This window comes from Tursiops truncatus, chromosome 15 (assembly GCF_011762595.2).
Source record: "Tursiops truncatus isolate mTurTru1 chromosome 15, mTurTru1.mat.Y, whole genome shotgun sequence".
NCBI lineage: Eukaryota > Metazoa > Chordata > Mammalia > Artiodactyla > Delphinidae > Tursiops > Tursiops truncatus.
Window position 1 is genome coordinate 23,334,402 of NC_047048.1, and position 12,736 is coordinate 23,347,137.

Sequence of the window (12,736 nt, forward strand, 5' to 3'; positions counted from 1 at the left end):
GTGTTTGGCATCGTTCAAAGTACGTGCACACATCCGAAACCCCCTCTGCTAGGGGAGCAGGAGCCGGGTGCCATTAGAAACACTTCAGAGGAAGTATGTCAGGAGGGGAGCTGGGCAGTTATTTTCCCCAGAACGTGTCTTTTGTCCCACATGGTTTTCTTTGATTTCCTTTTTATTGATTAGAACTTAGCTGTGTTCAGAGGCTGCAGAGAGACCGAAGTTTTCTCTGGGTGGAGAGTGAAGCAGCATTTGCACAAGCCAGCTGCTGGGGGGCTGGCAGGGTGGTTCTGGATTCATCTGAGTAACTTACGGGCGGTCTATTTCAGTTCTCCCAAGCCCACCCCACGTGATGCAACCAAATGAAGCTTATCAGGCTCTTAAAAAGGAAACGAGGCCTATTTGTGACGTTGTCTTGAAACGGGAAAAGGTAGAAGTGTCACCAGTCACCCAGGTCCTTCTCCCACCTCAGCTTCAATTCTCTGGAGGTTGGGTAGGACAGGCGACAGACACTGTGCCGATGACCCCTCTCGGACCAGGATGTGGTGCAGGAAGCCTCCACGTTGGGGCCGCATAGCTTGTTCTCGTGGCCCCTGGATTGTAGTTCTTCCACGTGCTCGGAATATAGTGGTGGAGAGACGGACACTGTCTTTGCCTTTATGGAGAACAGGAAAACATCCGACGAGGACGAGTGCCATGAAAGAGAGAAAACAAGGTGATGTGATAGAAAGTGATGGAGGCAGGGGGCTCTTGTCCCCTGGGTGGTCATGGAAAGCCTAGAAGAGGTGACATTTGAGCTGAGATTCCCAGGCTAAGGGAACAGCAAACCTTGAGGTAGGAGCGGTCTTCTGTTTTCAAGGGATAGAAGGCAGAGGTGGCAGCTGGATGAGGTCTGAGACGTAAGCAGGGTCAGATTATTTAGCTCCTGCTAGACAAGTGGTTCTCAACTGGGCGCTTTTGCACTGCGGGGACCTTTGGCAATGTCTAGAGACTTTATTTGTAAGGAGAATCCTCACTAATTTATTTTAGATCCAAATTATTCACCCTCTTTGGCTACTTTATTATTAGTAGCAAGTTACGCGGGACTTTATGTTTTGAAATCAAGAACCTTCAGGATCAGAGCGGCAAAAGGTGCCAGGGCTGCAGTGAAGGGTTCCCTCATTCTGTTCCGTCTGTGTGGAGTGTGCCTCTCTGCAATAGTTGCTGGACAGAATCCTACTTATCTTTCTTTTTTCTAGCTTTATTGAGATCTAATTGATACAGAACATTGTGTAAGTTTAAGGGGTACAATGTGATGACGTATATAGATGTGTACATTTTGAAGTGACTACCGTGATCAGCTTAGTTAACACATCCTGTCTACCTGTTAGGGATTAACTCAAATGCATCCTGAGCGAAGCCGTCCCTAGCCATGCCCCTCCCAGGAGTGGGTTGTGCTTCCGTCTTGCACTAGGTCTGGTTCATATGGCTCCTTAACAGTTAGGACCTATAACATTTTTTTAATTGAAGTGAAATTCACATAACATCAATTTAACTATTTGAAAGTGTACAATTCAGTGGCGTTTACTACATTCTCAACGTTGTGTGACCATCACCTCTCTCTACTTCCAGGACATTTCTGTCACTCCAAAGGAGACTCTGTACCCACTAGGCAGTCACTCCCCATTTCCCCCTCCTCCCAGATCCTGGCAACCACTAATCTGCTTTTTGTCTCTGTGGATTTACCGATTCTGCGTATCTCATGAATGGAATTACACAAGATGTGGTTTTGTGTCTGGCTTTCACCTAGCATCATGTTTTTAAGGTTCATCTACACAACACTGTAGCATGTATCGGTACGTCATTCCTTTTTATGACTGAATAATATTCCATTGTGTGGATAGACCACATTTTGTTCACCCATTCATCCACTGATGGACATGTGGGCTGTTTCCACCTTTTGGCTACTGTGACTAGTGCAGCTGTGAAATTCATGTGCACATATTTCTGTTCTCTTGAGTATATACCTAGGAGTGAAATTGCTGGATCATATGGTATCTGTATGTTTAGCCTTTCATGGAATGGCCAAACCGTTTAGAGTTTACAGCAGAGCAGCTGTACCATTTTACATGCCCACCAGCAATGTACGGGATTCCAATTTCTCCACATCTGTGCCGACACTTGTTATTTTCTGTTTGTTTTTTTAATAACCATCCTAGTGAGCATGAGGCCCCTGGAATTTTTATTTTTTTATACCTTCCTTAGTCTTCCCCAACAGACTGACGTGTTGATGGCTGGGGTTATGCTGTAATTGGCAGCAACATGGTGTGAGAGTTAATGTAGGGGCCGAGCTCGCATCCTGTCCTACTTTATGATTTCTTGAGTCACTTGCCTTCTCTGAGCTGGAATCCCTTCGTCTGTAAAATGGAAATTTCTAGGGCTATTGAGGGGAAGAAATGAGATTGAGCCTTAACTTGCCGGGGTCAGTGCCTGGCCTAGGGTGATTTCTCCATAAAGGTTTGCTGTAATTAACCATGTTCATAACTTTCCAGGCCCAGGCCCCAGTAACTTGAATAAATGTTTGTTAAATGAATCAGCCCTTCGATATTGCTCAATTAGCCTTCTTTTCTGTTTCTACCAACTGTTCCCCAAATTCCAGACAGCTGTCTTGCAAACTGATCACTCCCAAGACAGAGAGAAAGAGTGGCTCGATCAAGGGAACGGCTTCCCTGGAAAAATAGAACATGAAAACCTTGATATGCTTGTGTTGGGGGCGGAGCACCGGGAGGGCACAGGGAGCTTGTGTCCTGCTAAAGGAAGGAAGACTAAAAGAAGCTCTTAGATGACAAACAGCCTTCTTAGAAAGGTGATGACACCAGGAAGCTGCCTCGTTGTGGGTTCAGTCAATGGCCTCAGGGGCGGGAAAGAGCAGCTCTCTAGCTCTCTCCACTCCAGAAAGCACTCTCCACTTAGAGAGGGCTTGAGGGCCTCTTAGGTGCTGAGGGCTCAGGAGCTGGCCTCAGGCCCCTCTCTCTCCATCCATCTCTTGAGCTGGCAGCCGGGGGTGAGCAGGCTCCCACCCGGTCGGCCGCCGGGCAGCTTTCTCTGGCTCTGGGGACGCTTCCAGAATCCACCTCTTCTCACCCTCCAGCCACACTGGCCTTCCCTCTGTTCTTGAACACACCGGCTTGGTTCCTCCCTCTTTTCACTTGCTGTTCTCTCTGCCTGGCGTGTCCCCCGCCTCCAAGCTCACCTCACAGAGAGGCCTCGCCCTCCGACCACCGTGGCTCACATAGGGGTCCCCACGTGTGCCCGATCGGTCACCACTCTCTTGCCTGAGTTTTCTTGCTTTCTTTTTTAATATTTATTTTCTTTTTTTATTTTTATTTCTTTATTTGTGGTACGCGGGCCTCTCACTGTTGTGGCCTCTTCCTTTGCGGAGCACAGGCTCCGGATGCACAGGCTCAGTGGCCATGGCTCACGGGCCCAGCCGCTCCGCGGCATGTGGGATCTTCCCGGACCGGGGCACGAACCCATGTCCCCTGCATCGGCAGGCGGACTCTCAACCACTGCGCCACCAGGGAAGCCCTATTTTGTGTTTTTAAATGAAATATTTCTAACGTAAAACAATAAAACAAACACCCATGTACCCATCTCCCAGACTTGACAAGGGCTAATGTTCTGCGCTACTTGCTTACTTTAGATCTTTCCTTTTAATCAACTTTATCGAAGTATAATTTACATACAATAAATACATACATTTTAAATATATAGTTTATTGATTTGGGGGCAAATGCACCTGTGTAACCACTACCACAATCAAGATACAGAATATCTCCATATCCCCAGAAAGGCCCCTCACCTCCCGTACCCTGCAGGAGTTTTCTTCCTGGTACTCAACATTATCTGAAATCACCTCATTCATGACTTTTTTAGTCTGTTTCCTGTCTGTCTTCACCGCCAGAGTGTATGTTCTACAAAGGCAGGGACCGTATCCCATTCCCAGTCCAGGCACATGGTAGGCCCACACGCAGTCTATGGAAGTCATGATATTGTCTTCATTATCCTTGTGTGTACACATCCCGACACACATGTCTGAGGATATCTGTGGGGTAAGTTGCTGGGAATGGAACTATTGGGTTAAAGAATATTTACTCTTTTCTTGTTATCACAAAAGAGACATCTACCCCCCTTTCTCTTGTCTATCCAGGGTTTCTCAACCTCAGCACTGTTGCCATTTGGGGCTGGATCATTCTTTGGGGTCCAGGACTTACACTAGATTTGGGTATCCTACAAAGGGAAGGGTTCCAGGAGCATCCCTGACCCCAGTTGTGACAACCCAGAATGTCTCCAGACATTGGCAAATGTCCCCAGTTGAGAACAACTGGTCTGTGTACGTGGGCTAATTTCTTGCCATCCTAAATTGTTCCTCAGTTGAGCCCATCCCTAAACAAACTACCCTCGATGACTGGATTGGTTGAATCCATTTTTTGCCCTGTTTATGCAGCTCAGCTGACTGAATTACAAGTCCTGATCGCTGTCTTTACAGCTGCATCATCAAAGGAGATGCTGGTTTGTTTTAGAAGCAGGGAAGGCATTACTCTGACTTATAAACCTGGGAGGAGCAAAAAGTCCACAGGACATGAATGGCTTCTCCATGGCCTGGGCACCAGCATAATTCACAGCATTCTTTGCCTGAGGACAAATATGTCTTCAGGGTCATGCTCTGAAGATGCGGCATCTTCCAGGCCTTCAAGAACAAGAATGAAACCCCTAGCAAATGCGTAAAGGGCTCTGAACTTCTTTGATTACTCAGGACACTGAGTTGACCGTTTCTTTCTTGAAAAATCTGCAAGCTTATGTGCCCAGAGCTGGACAGCAGGAACCTAAAGGATGAAGGAGGACAGGTGGGGACCCAGTGACGTGAAGAGGCAGGTCCCATCTAGAGGGCACTGCATTGTGGCCAGATGTTGCCAGGTGGGAATGTGGGCCCAGCCTTGCCAGACCTTCCTGTTTTTCAAGAAAGACAAGAAATCCAGACTTTTTTTAGTGTGAAAAATCTTGATTCTTAAATTTTATAATTATCAGCAAGGAATTATCTGTTTAAACATGATGTGAACCAAACAAAACGCATCTACAGGCTGCCAGTCTGCAACCTCTGAGTTAATTTACAAGGTTGTTTCTTGTTTGGGGACTAAGTCGCTCGGTTCAGAAATCTTTTCGTTTGACTCTTCATCTAGTCAACAAATCTTTATTGAGTATCTACGGAGCATTGTTCTAGAGCTTCCGCTTGGCATTAATTTGCTCAAATGACTGACAGCAAAAGGGATAGAGATTATGGGTGTGTGAGTGGGTTGGTGGATGAAGAACGGATGGATAGATGGATAGGCAGATAGATCAATCTGATCTTTTAGAGATACATGCTAAAATATTGCAGATGAAATAATGTGATGTTTGGGAATTACTTCAGAATAATACAGGGAGTTGAACGAGGGGATAGGTGAATCAAGATTGGCCATGTGATGATAATTGTTGAAGCTGAGTGATGGTGGCTATGAGGAGGTTCCTTATACTCTTCTACCTTCTTTTGAATATGATTGGAAATTTCCCATACTAAAAATATTTGTTTTAATGTCCTTATCAGTTAGAAATGCACTCTGAAAGAGATATAGGTAAAATGACGTCATGTCTGGGACTTGGTTTAAAATATTCAGCTAAAAATTTTCACAAGTCAGGGTGCAGATGTGCTATGATCTGAATGTTTGTGTTCCCCTCCCCACCACCTACAAATGTGCATGTTGGAATCCTGACACCCAGTATGATGGTGTTAGAAGGTGGAGCCTTCGGGAGGGTGATTAGGTCATGAAGGTGGAGCCCCCCTTGAATGGGATTAGTGCCCTTACTAAAACTCCAGAGAGCTTCCCAGCCCTCTGCTGAGGATACAGTGAGAAGTCCGCAACCCTGAAGAGGGCCCTCACCGGACCATGTAGGCACCCTGATGTCCCAGCCTCCAGAGCTGTGAAAAATAAATTTCTGTTGTTTATAAGCTACCCTGTCTGTGGTATTTTGTTATTGTAGCAGCCTGTATGGCCTAAGACAAGATGAAACATCCTTCAGCAAAATGTTGATAATTGGTACAATTGGGTGATGGGTATGTGGAGATTCATGGAACTGGTGTGTTTAATTTGTGTATGGTTGAAATTTTCTACAGTTAAAAAAATGTTTAAAGGGATAGAGAGGTGGGGACCTCTTGTTTCCAGGTACTTTTGGAAGTATGGAGTCATACACTGGGTGCGTATGTGAATTTCCCATGAGTGTGGTAGTGTTGACAGCAGAGGAATGGGTACTCTTTAACAAGGGATGTCACAGTCTGAGCTTGCCTTGGTGAGGCAAGAAGCATGGGCTCTGTTGTGGACTCAGCCTGCAGCTTGAGAACAGATATCTCACCTGGGTGGTTTTCCTGCAGGGTGGTCTTCCTGTTACCCTGCAGGGAGGCAGAATAGCACAATGGTCAGAGAATCTGGAATCAGCCTCCCTGGCTCCAGGTGCCAGCACTACCACTTTCTAGCTGTGTGTAGCCTTGGACATGTTTCTGAGCCTCTGTTTCCTCTGAGCCTCAGTTTCCTCTCTTATTAAATGTAACACTCATATCTCACAGACTCGTTATGAAGATTGAACTAATAATTACATGTTAAGTACTTAGCGCAGAGCTCGACATGTAGCATTTATTTATTCTCATTATTGATGCTTTTGTTCTTACTACATTGTGGCTGCTCTGAAACATTCTAAGAGCAGAACAAACTTTCTGAAATAGATGGAAGAAAATACGTGGGGACAGAGGCTAAAAGAAGTCAAAGAAAGAGGCACTTACTGTTAGCTGATCCACCCACAGAAGTCCATTTGTGAGCTGCTAGAATCAGTTTCCTGCGTGATAGGTACAAAAAGAATACAAAAAAAATGCACCATCCTGACCATCTCCTTCCTCCGCAGAATGAGGTAGAACTGGGGGAGCTGCTTCTGTCACTCAATTATCTCCCGAGTGCTGGGAGACTGAACGTTGATGTCATTCGAGCCAAGCAACTTCTTCAGACAGATGTGAGCCAAGGTTCAGGTACTGTGTGGCCTCTCCTTCCCCCATTTCTTTAACAAGCCATCTATGTTTGTTTGACACAAGGGACCTGATTTTCTTTTTCTGCCTCCTGGATACTATTAATTAACGCGACCCTTTGAGGGCGAAATAGCGTCCGTATCTAGGATGTTAGTGCAAGAGGAAGAATAACGATCGGTTGTTTCTTAGGATGAGGCAGGTAAGTGATACCATTCCAGTTACTCCATTTGAAGCAGGGGTTTGACCGAGACCAGGTGTGATGACTACTGAAATCTAGATCCTCTTTGTGTACACATGCAGCCCCAAAGAAGTTAACTTGCCTTTCCAGATGCTATGCAATGTAATGCAGACACCATGCTCCAGGTGGCGGTAGCGTGCACTGACCATGCATTCTAATCTGTGAGAGCAGTGGACACACCCTGAGGTTCTTTTCCCAGCCCTTTTCAAGAGTAGCGTAAGTCTTTATAAATCCCAGCTCTGAAAAGGCTGTTGTATTTAAAGTGCCTATAACACACCAATTCAAACGTGACTTTGAATGAAGTAGAACAGATTCCATTCCATTTGTATGTAGCTTTCCCATGACAGCAAAGGATATTATCATGAAAGCAGCCACGGTTGCTCAGTAGGGGAAGTACCGTCTTCTCTAAGTGCCGTAGCTGAGATAAATTACTTTTGCTATAAAGTGACAGCTGAATTTAGAAGACAACTTGTATTCTCAAAAACCACATTATAGGGCTTCCCTGGTGGCGCAGTGGTTGAGAGTCCGCCTGCCGATTCAGGGGACACGGGTTCGTGCCCCGGTCCGGGAGGATCCCACATGCCGCATAGCGGCTGGGCCCGTCAGCCATGACCGCTGAGCCTGCGCGTCCGGAGCCTGAGCTCCGCAACGGGAGAGGCCACAACAGTGAGAGGCCCGCGTACCGAAAAAAAACACAATATGAAAACAGGTTTTGAAGGGACCAGTAGAGGGAATGGTATTAAGGCTGGAGAGTTTCAGAATCACCACAGTGGGAGAGTCAGTGTGATAAAATGATTAAAGGCTCCGGAGTCAAACTGCCTGGAACCAAAGCCTAGTTCTACGGCTTATAAATAATGTGGGCTTGGGGAAGTTATATATACTTCCCCATATATAAGTATATATACTTATAACCTCTATAAGCCTCAATTTCTTCATCTGAAAAATTGAGATAATAACAGTATTCATCTCACTGGGTTGTTTAAACCAATACAAGATTAGATAATGTACATGAATCTCTTTGTAAACCATAAAGTGATCTGAGAATGACAGTTATAATTCTGTTTTTCCCTGTACGGGCTATGGGCTCACTGACATGTTAATGGGTCTCTAAGGGCAGAAAACTAGGACAGGCTCTGGGTCTAGCTCTTCTTCCACTAGCCTGATCTTAAGCAAATCATTTCCTGTCTTGAGTCCTGAGTTTCTTCATCTGTAAAATGAACACAATGCCTGACACACGGGAGGAGCTCAATAAATTTTGGATGGCTAGAGTAAGAGAGAAAGGGGTGAGCAGAAAAGCAGCTGGATGGGAAAAAGGAAGAATATGTAATAGATGGATAGATGGGAAAATGGATGAATGAAAGGAGGAGTGGAAACCTGGAATGGATGGACTGATGAGAAACGAAAGGATGGGTCAGTGGTTGGGCTGTCAAATGGATGGGAAGTTGGATGGATAGGTGGATGGGTGGATGGATGGATAGGTGGATGGATGGATAGGTGGATGGATGGATGGATGGATGGATGGATGGATGGATGGATGGATGGGTGGATGGATGGATGGATAGATGGATGGATGGATGGATGGATAGATGGATGGATGGATGGATGGATAGATGGATGGATGGATGGATGGATTGGGTTTCCTGATCTCCAATGCTATGATTCTGCATCCAATTCTCAGATCCCTTTGTGAAAATCCAGCTGGTACATGGACTCAAGCTTGTGAAAACAAAGAAGACATCCTTCTTAAGAGGCACAATTGATCCTTTCTACAATGAATCCTTCAGCTTCAAAGTTCCCCAAGAAGAACTGGAAAATGCTAGCCTAGTGTTTACAGGTAGGTAGTGTTCCAGACATTGATGAACTGCAGGTGAGGCATATTCGGTGTATTGTCCTAGGGATAGAAGGTGATCTAGAGAGGGTGATGTTTAAGAACTTCGCATCTGGTATTCAGCTACCTGGGTTTGAACTCACCATTTGTGGACTTGGAAAAGATTCATAGAACCACAAAGTATAATTGTTACAAATGTAAATTTTGGAGCCAGATTTCCTGGCCCTTCCACATAATTACTAAAGTCTTGGGCAAATTACTTAGCCCAGGGGCTTCCAACCCCCAGTTTGTGGACTGGTACTGGTCTGCGGCCTGTTAGGAACCAGGCTGCACGGCTGGAGGTGAGCGGCGGGGGAGCAAGCGAAGCTTCATCTGCTGCTCCCCATTGCTCACATTACTGCCTGAACCATCGCCCCCATCGCTCGTATTATCGCCTGAACAACCGTTCCACCCCCAACCTCCGTCTGTGGAAAAATTGTCTTCCACAAAACCGGTCCCTGGTGCCAAAAAAGTTGGGGACCGCTGACTTAGCCTCTCTGAGCCTCAGTTTCTTCCATCTATAAAACGTGAGCAATAATAGTACTTGCTTCATAGGTTTGTCGTGAAGATTAAGTAAATTGTGTCTTTGAGATAATAGTAAGTGCTGCGTTAGCTTTGACACTATGATGATTCAAGTGGCTTATGGTCTAATAGGGAAACTTGAGAAAATAGGATCACCTAACTCCGAGAGGAGGATTTTGAAAGGCTTCCCAGAGGACATGGTATTTAAGTAGAGGCTTCAGGTGCCACACTCTGGCTGAATCTATTGTTTCCAGCGTGTAATTTAATCTACTGTTTCCAGAGTGTATTAGTTATCACCCCAAACTTTAGTGGCTTAAAATAATCAACACTTATTATCTCATAGTTCCTGTAGGTCAAGAATCCAGTCATAGATTCGCTGGGTGCTTCTGGCTGAGGTTCTCTGGCAAGGCTGCAATTAAGGTATTGGTGAGGGCTGCAGTCTCATCTGAAGTCTCAACTGGAGGTAGGGTGGGGGTCTGTTTTCAAGATCTCTCACATAGTTGTTGGCAGGAATTGTTCCTTGCAAAATGTTGGCTTGAGACCTCAGTTCCTTCCTGGGTGTTATCCAGTGACCTTGCCCACATGGGCTGCTTCAAAGGGCAGTGCACAACATGGCAGATGGCTTCCATTAGAGTGGGCAAGTGAGGGAGTAAGAGAGGGTAAGCAAGACGGAAGCTCGAGTCTTTATGTAACCCAGTCTTGGAAGTGACGTCCTATCACTTTTGCCATATTCCACTCATTAGAAGCAACTCGCTAGGTCCAGCTCACATTCAAAGGGAGGGGATGATACAAGGGTGTGAGCAACTCGCTAGGTCCAGCTCACATTCAAGGGGAGGGGAGGATACAAGGGTGTGAGCAACTTGCTAGGTCCAGCTCACATTCAAGGGGAGGGAGGATACAAGGGTGTGAGCAACTCGCTAGGTCCAGCTCACATTCAAGGGGAGGGGAGGATACAGGGTGTGAGCAATACGCTAGGTCCAGCTCACATTCAAGGGGAGGGGAGGATACAAGAGTGTGAGCAACTCGCTAGGTCCAGCTCACATTCAAGGGGAGGGGAGGATACAAGGGTGTGAGCAATTCGCTAGGTCCAGCTCACATTCAAGGGGAGGGGAGGATACAAGGGTGTGGATACTGGAAGGCAGGGATCATTGGAGCCATTTTAGAAGCTGCCCCCCCCCACCCGGCACAGGGTAATTAGTAGAAGTAATGGTTATTATTTCCCGTGTCCTTTTCATAGACGTCGCCTGTGTGGTTGCTAATATTCATCGTAGTGCACCCTGTCAAGTCAACATCATCCTCGTCCATTTACAGGGCAGGGGCCTGAGGCCTAAGACATAAGCAGTCCACCCAGGGTCTCAAGCTGGTAAGAGTCAGGCTTCAAGCTCTGGTCTTGCTAGCTCCTAAAATCAAGGGATCTGCATTTCCTCAAACACCCAAGTAGTGCTGGCATTAGGGATCTGACATCATACTTTGAGGAGTCCTGCTCCAGAGTGGAAACCTTCATCTGTTTAGATCCAGTCTAAAATCCTTGGCGCAGGTGTCCCAAGAAAGCAGGCCATGGCTGAAAAATCCTTGCATGCAATCCTTCCGCTGCACAAGCTCATCGCTTCTCATCCCCAAGGTTGCTAATGTTCCGTGCTCCAAGACCCCTCCGAGGCAGGCTGGTTCTGGGCTTTCTCAAGACCTGTCACCCAGAGAGTCTGCATCTAATCAGGGCCACCTGCCCTAGCAGATGTAATGATTTCTGATAGAGCCTGTGATGGCTTCTGTCCAGACTGAGTTACCAACAGACAAGGACCCCACTCCCTGGAAGGTTTCAGGTCAAGACAAGACAGTGATTCCACTGACTCCTTAAAAGTAGCCAGCAGGCAGTGGGAACCATATTGAACCAAGACTGGATCCAAGTATGGAATATCGATTCCTACATCCCTCCTGAGAATAAAGGACTTAACGTTGCACCTTTAGATCAGGAAGGGGTTCGGGCAGGGGGCGGGTTGCATTGGGAGAGCCTGCGTGGAAAGTCCTGACACTTTTGTATTTTACTTAAAATTTTATGACAAAAGTAGCACATGCTTGTGAGTGATACAACCGAAGGATGTGTATGGACGGAGAATCAGAAGAACGGAGGGGTTCATTGCATAGCCTGGGTGCTGACTTTGTGGCCTTGGGCAAGAGCTGCGTGCTTTGGTTTTCTCATCTGTAAAACGGGGATAACCATACAAGGAGACCTCAAAGGACTGTTACGTAGATTAAATGAGATCCATTCATAATCAATGCTGAGCACTGTGCCAGGCACAAAGCAAGCCCTCAGCTAACTGTTAACTATTAGTAAAAGGAAATTTTACTCTCTTCTTCACCCTCCTTCCAGGCCCTTCTCCCTGAAGTCGCCACTTTAACGTCCCGGTGTGTCTCACTCCACACTTTTCCCCTTGTTCACACAAACGTCATCCACATATGGAAGGGTCAGTTCTTTGAAAAAGTTATTCATTAATCCAGAACTGTGTATTAAGCAGTCCCTGCTCTTGTGGAGGTTTCTGGACCATTCTGTGAACGTCACTCTGAAACTTGCTTCTGTTTCATTAACAATGAACGTGTTCAGTCCCTCCAGGTCAATGCAAGTATGAATGGATCTAACTCTTTGTTTTTAATAACTGCAGTATATACCATCACATGGTATTCTGTGATAAAACGCCAAGGTTCCTCATTCTGGGGGCGGGGGTAGGAGTGTATGACAGCTTCAGAGCATGTGATAGGAACTCTGGAGTACCCTCCCCAGAAAAATACACAATAGGACAGAAAATTTTGCACACAGTTCAGAGGTGTTTTGAACCCCCTGAATCCCATATGTGAGGCCAATATGGCAGAAGCCTCAAACCGGAGTGGCGCTCCCAGCCCCGCCTCCCCAACGTACATCTCTCATTTGACATCCCCCCTCCCCCAACTTTAGGGGGCAGTTGTCAGCTGCGGCCATCAGCAAGGCCTGTGCTCTCCATTTGTGGAAGACCTGCTTCTCTCCTTTAAAGGT

General features: G+C 46.3%; 1 protein-coding gene across 4 annotated transcripts in view; it reads left to right on the forward strand.

The window, feature by feature from the left end:
* The window catches only part of SYT17 (synaptotagmin 17), a 147,873-nt gene that overhangs the window by 71,378 nt on the left and 63,759 nt on the right, over positions 1–12,736 (forward strand). For all 4 annotated transcript variants that reach the window (XM_019921898.3, XM_073792265.1, XM_019921901.3 and 1 more), the window contains 2 exons: positions 6,967–7,087; positions 9,001–9,156. In XM_019921898.3, coding sequence (XP_019777457.1) covers positions 6,967–7,087; positions 9,001–9,156 — 277 coding nt within the window. The remainder of the gene's footprint in view (positions 1–6,966; positions 7,088–9,000; positions 9,157–12,736) is intronic.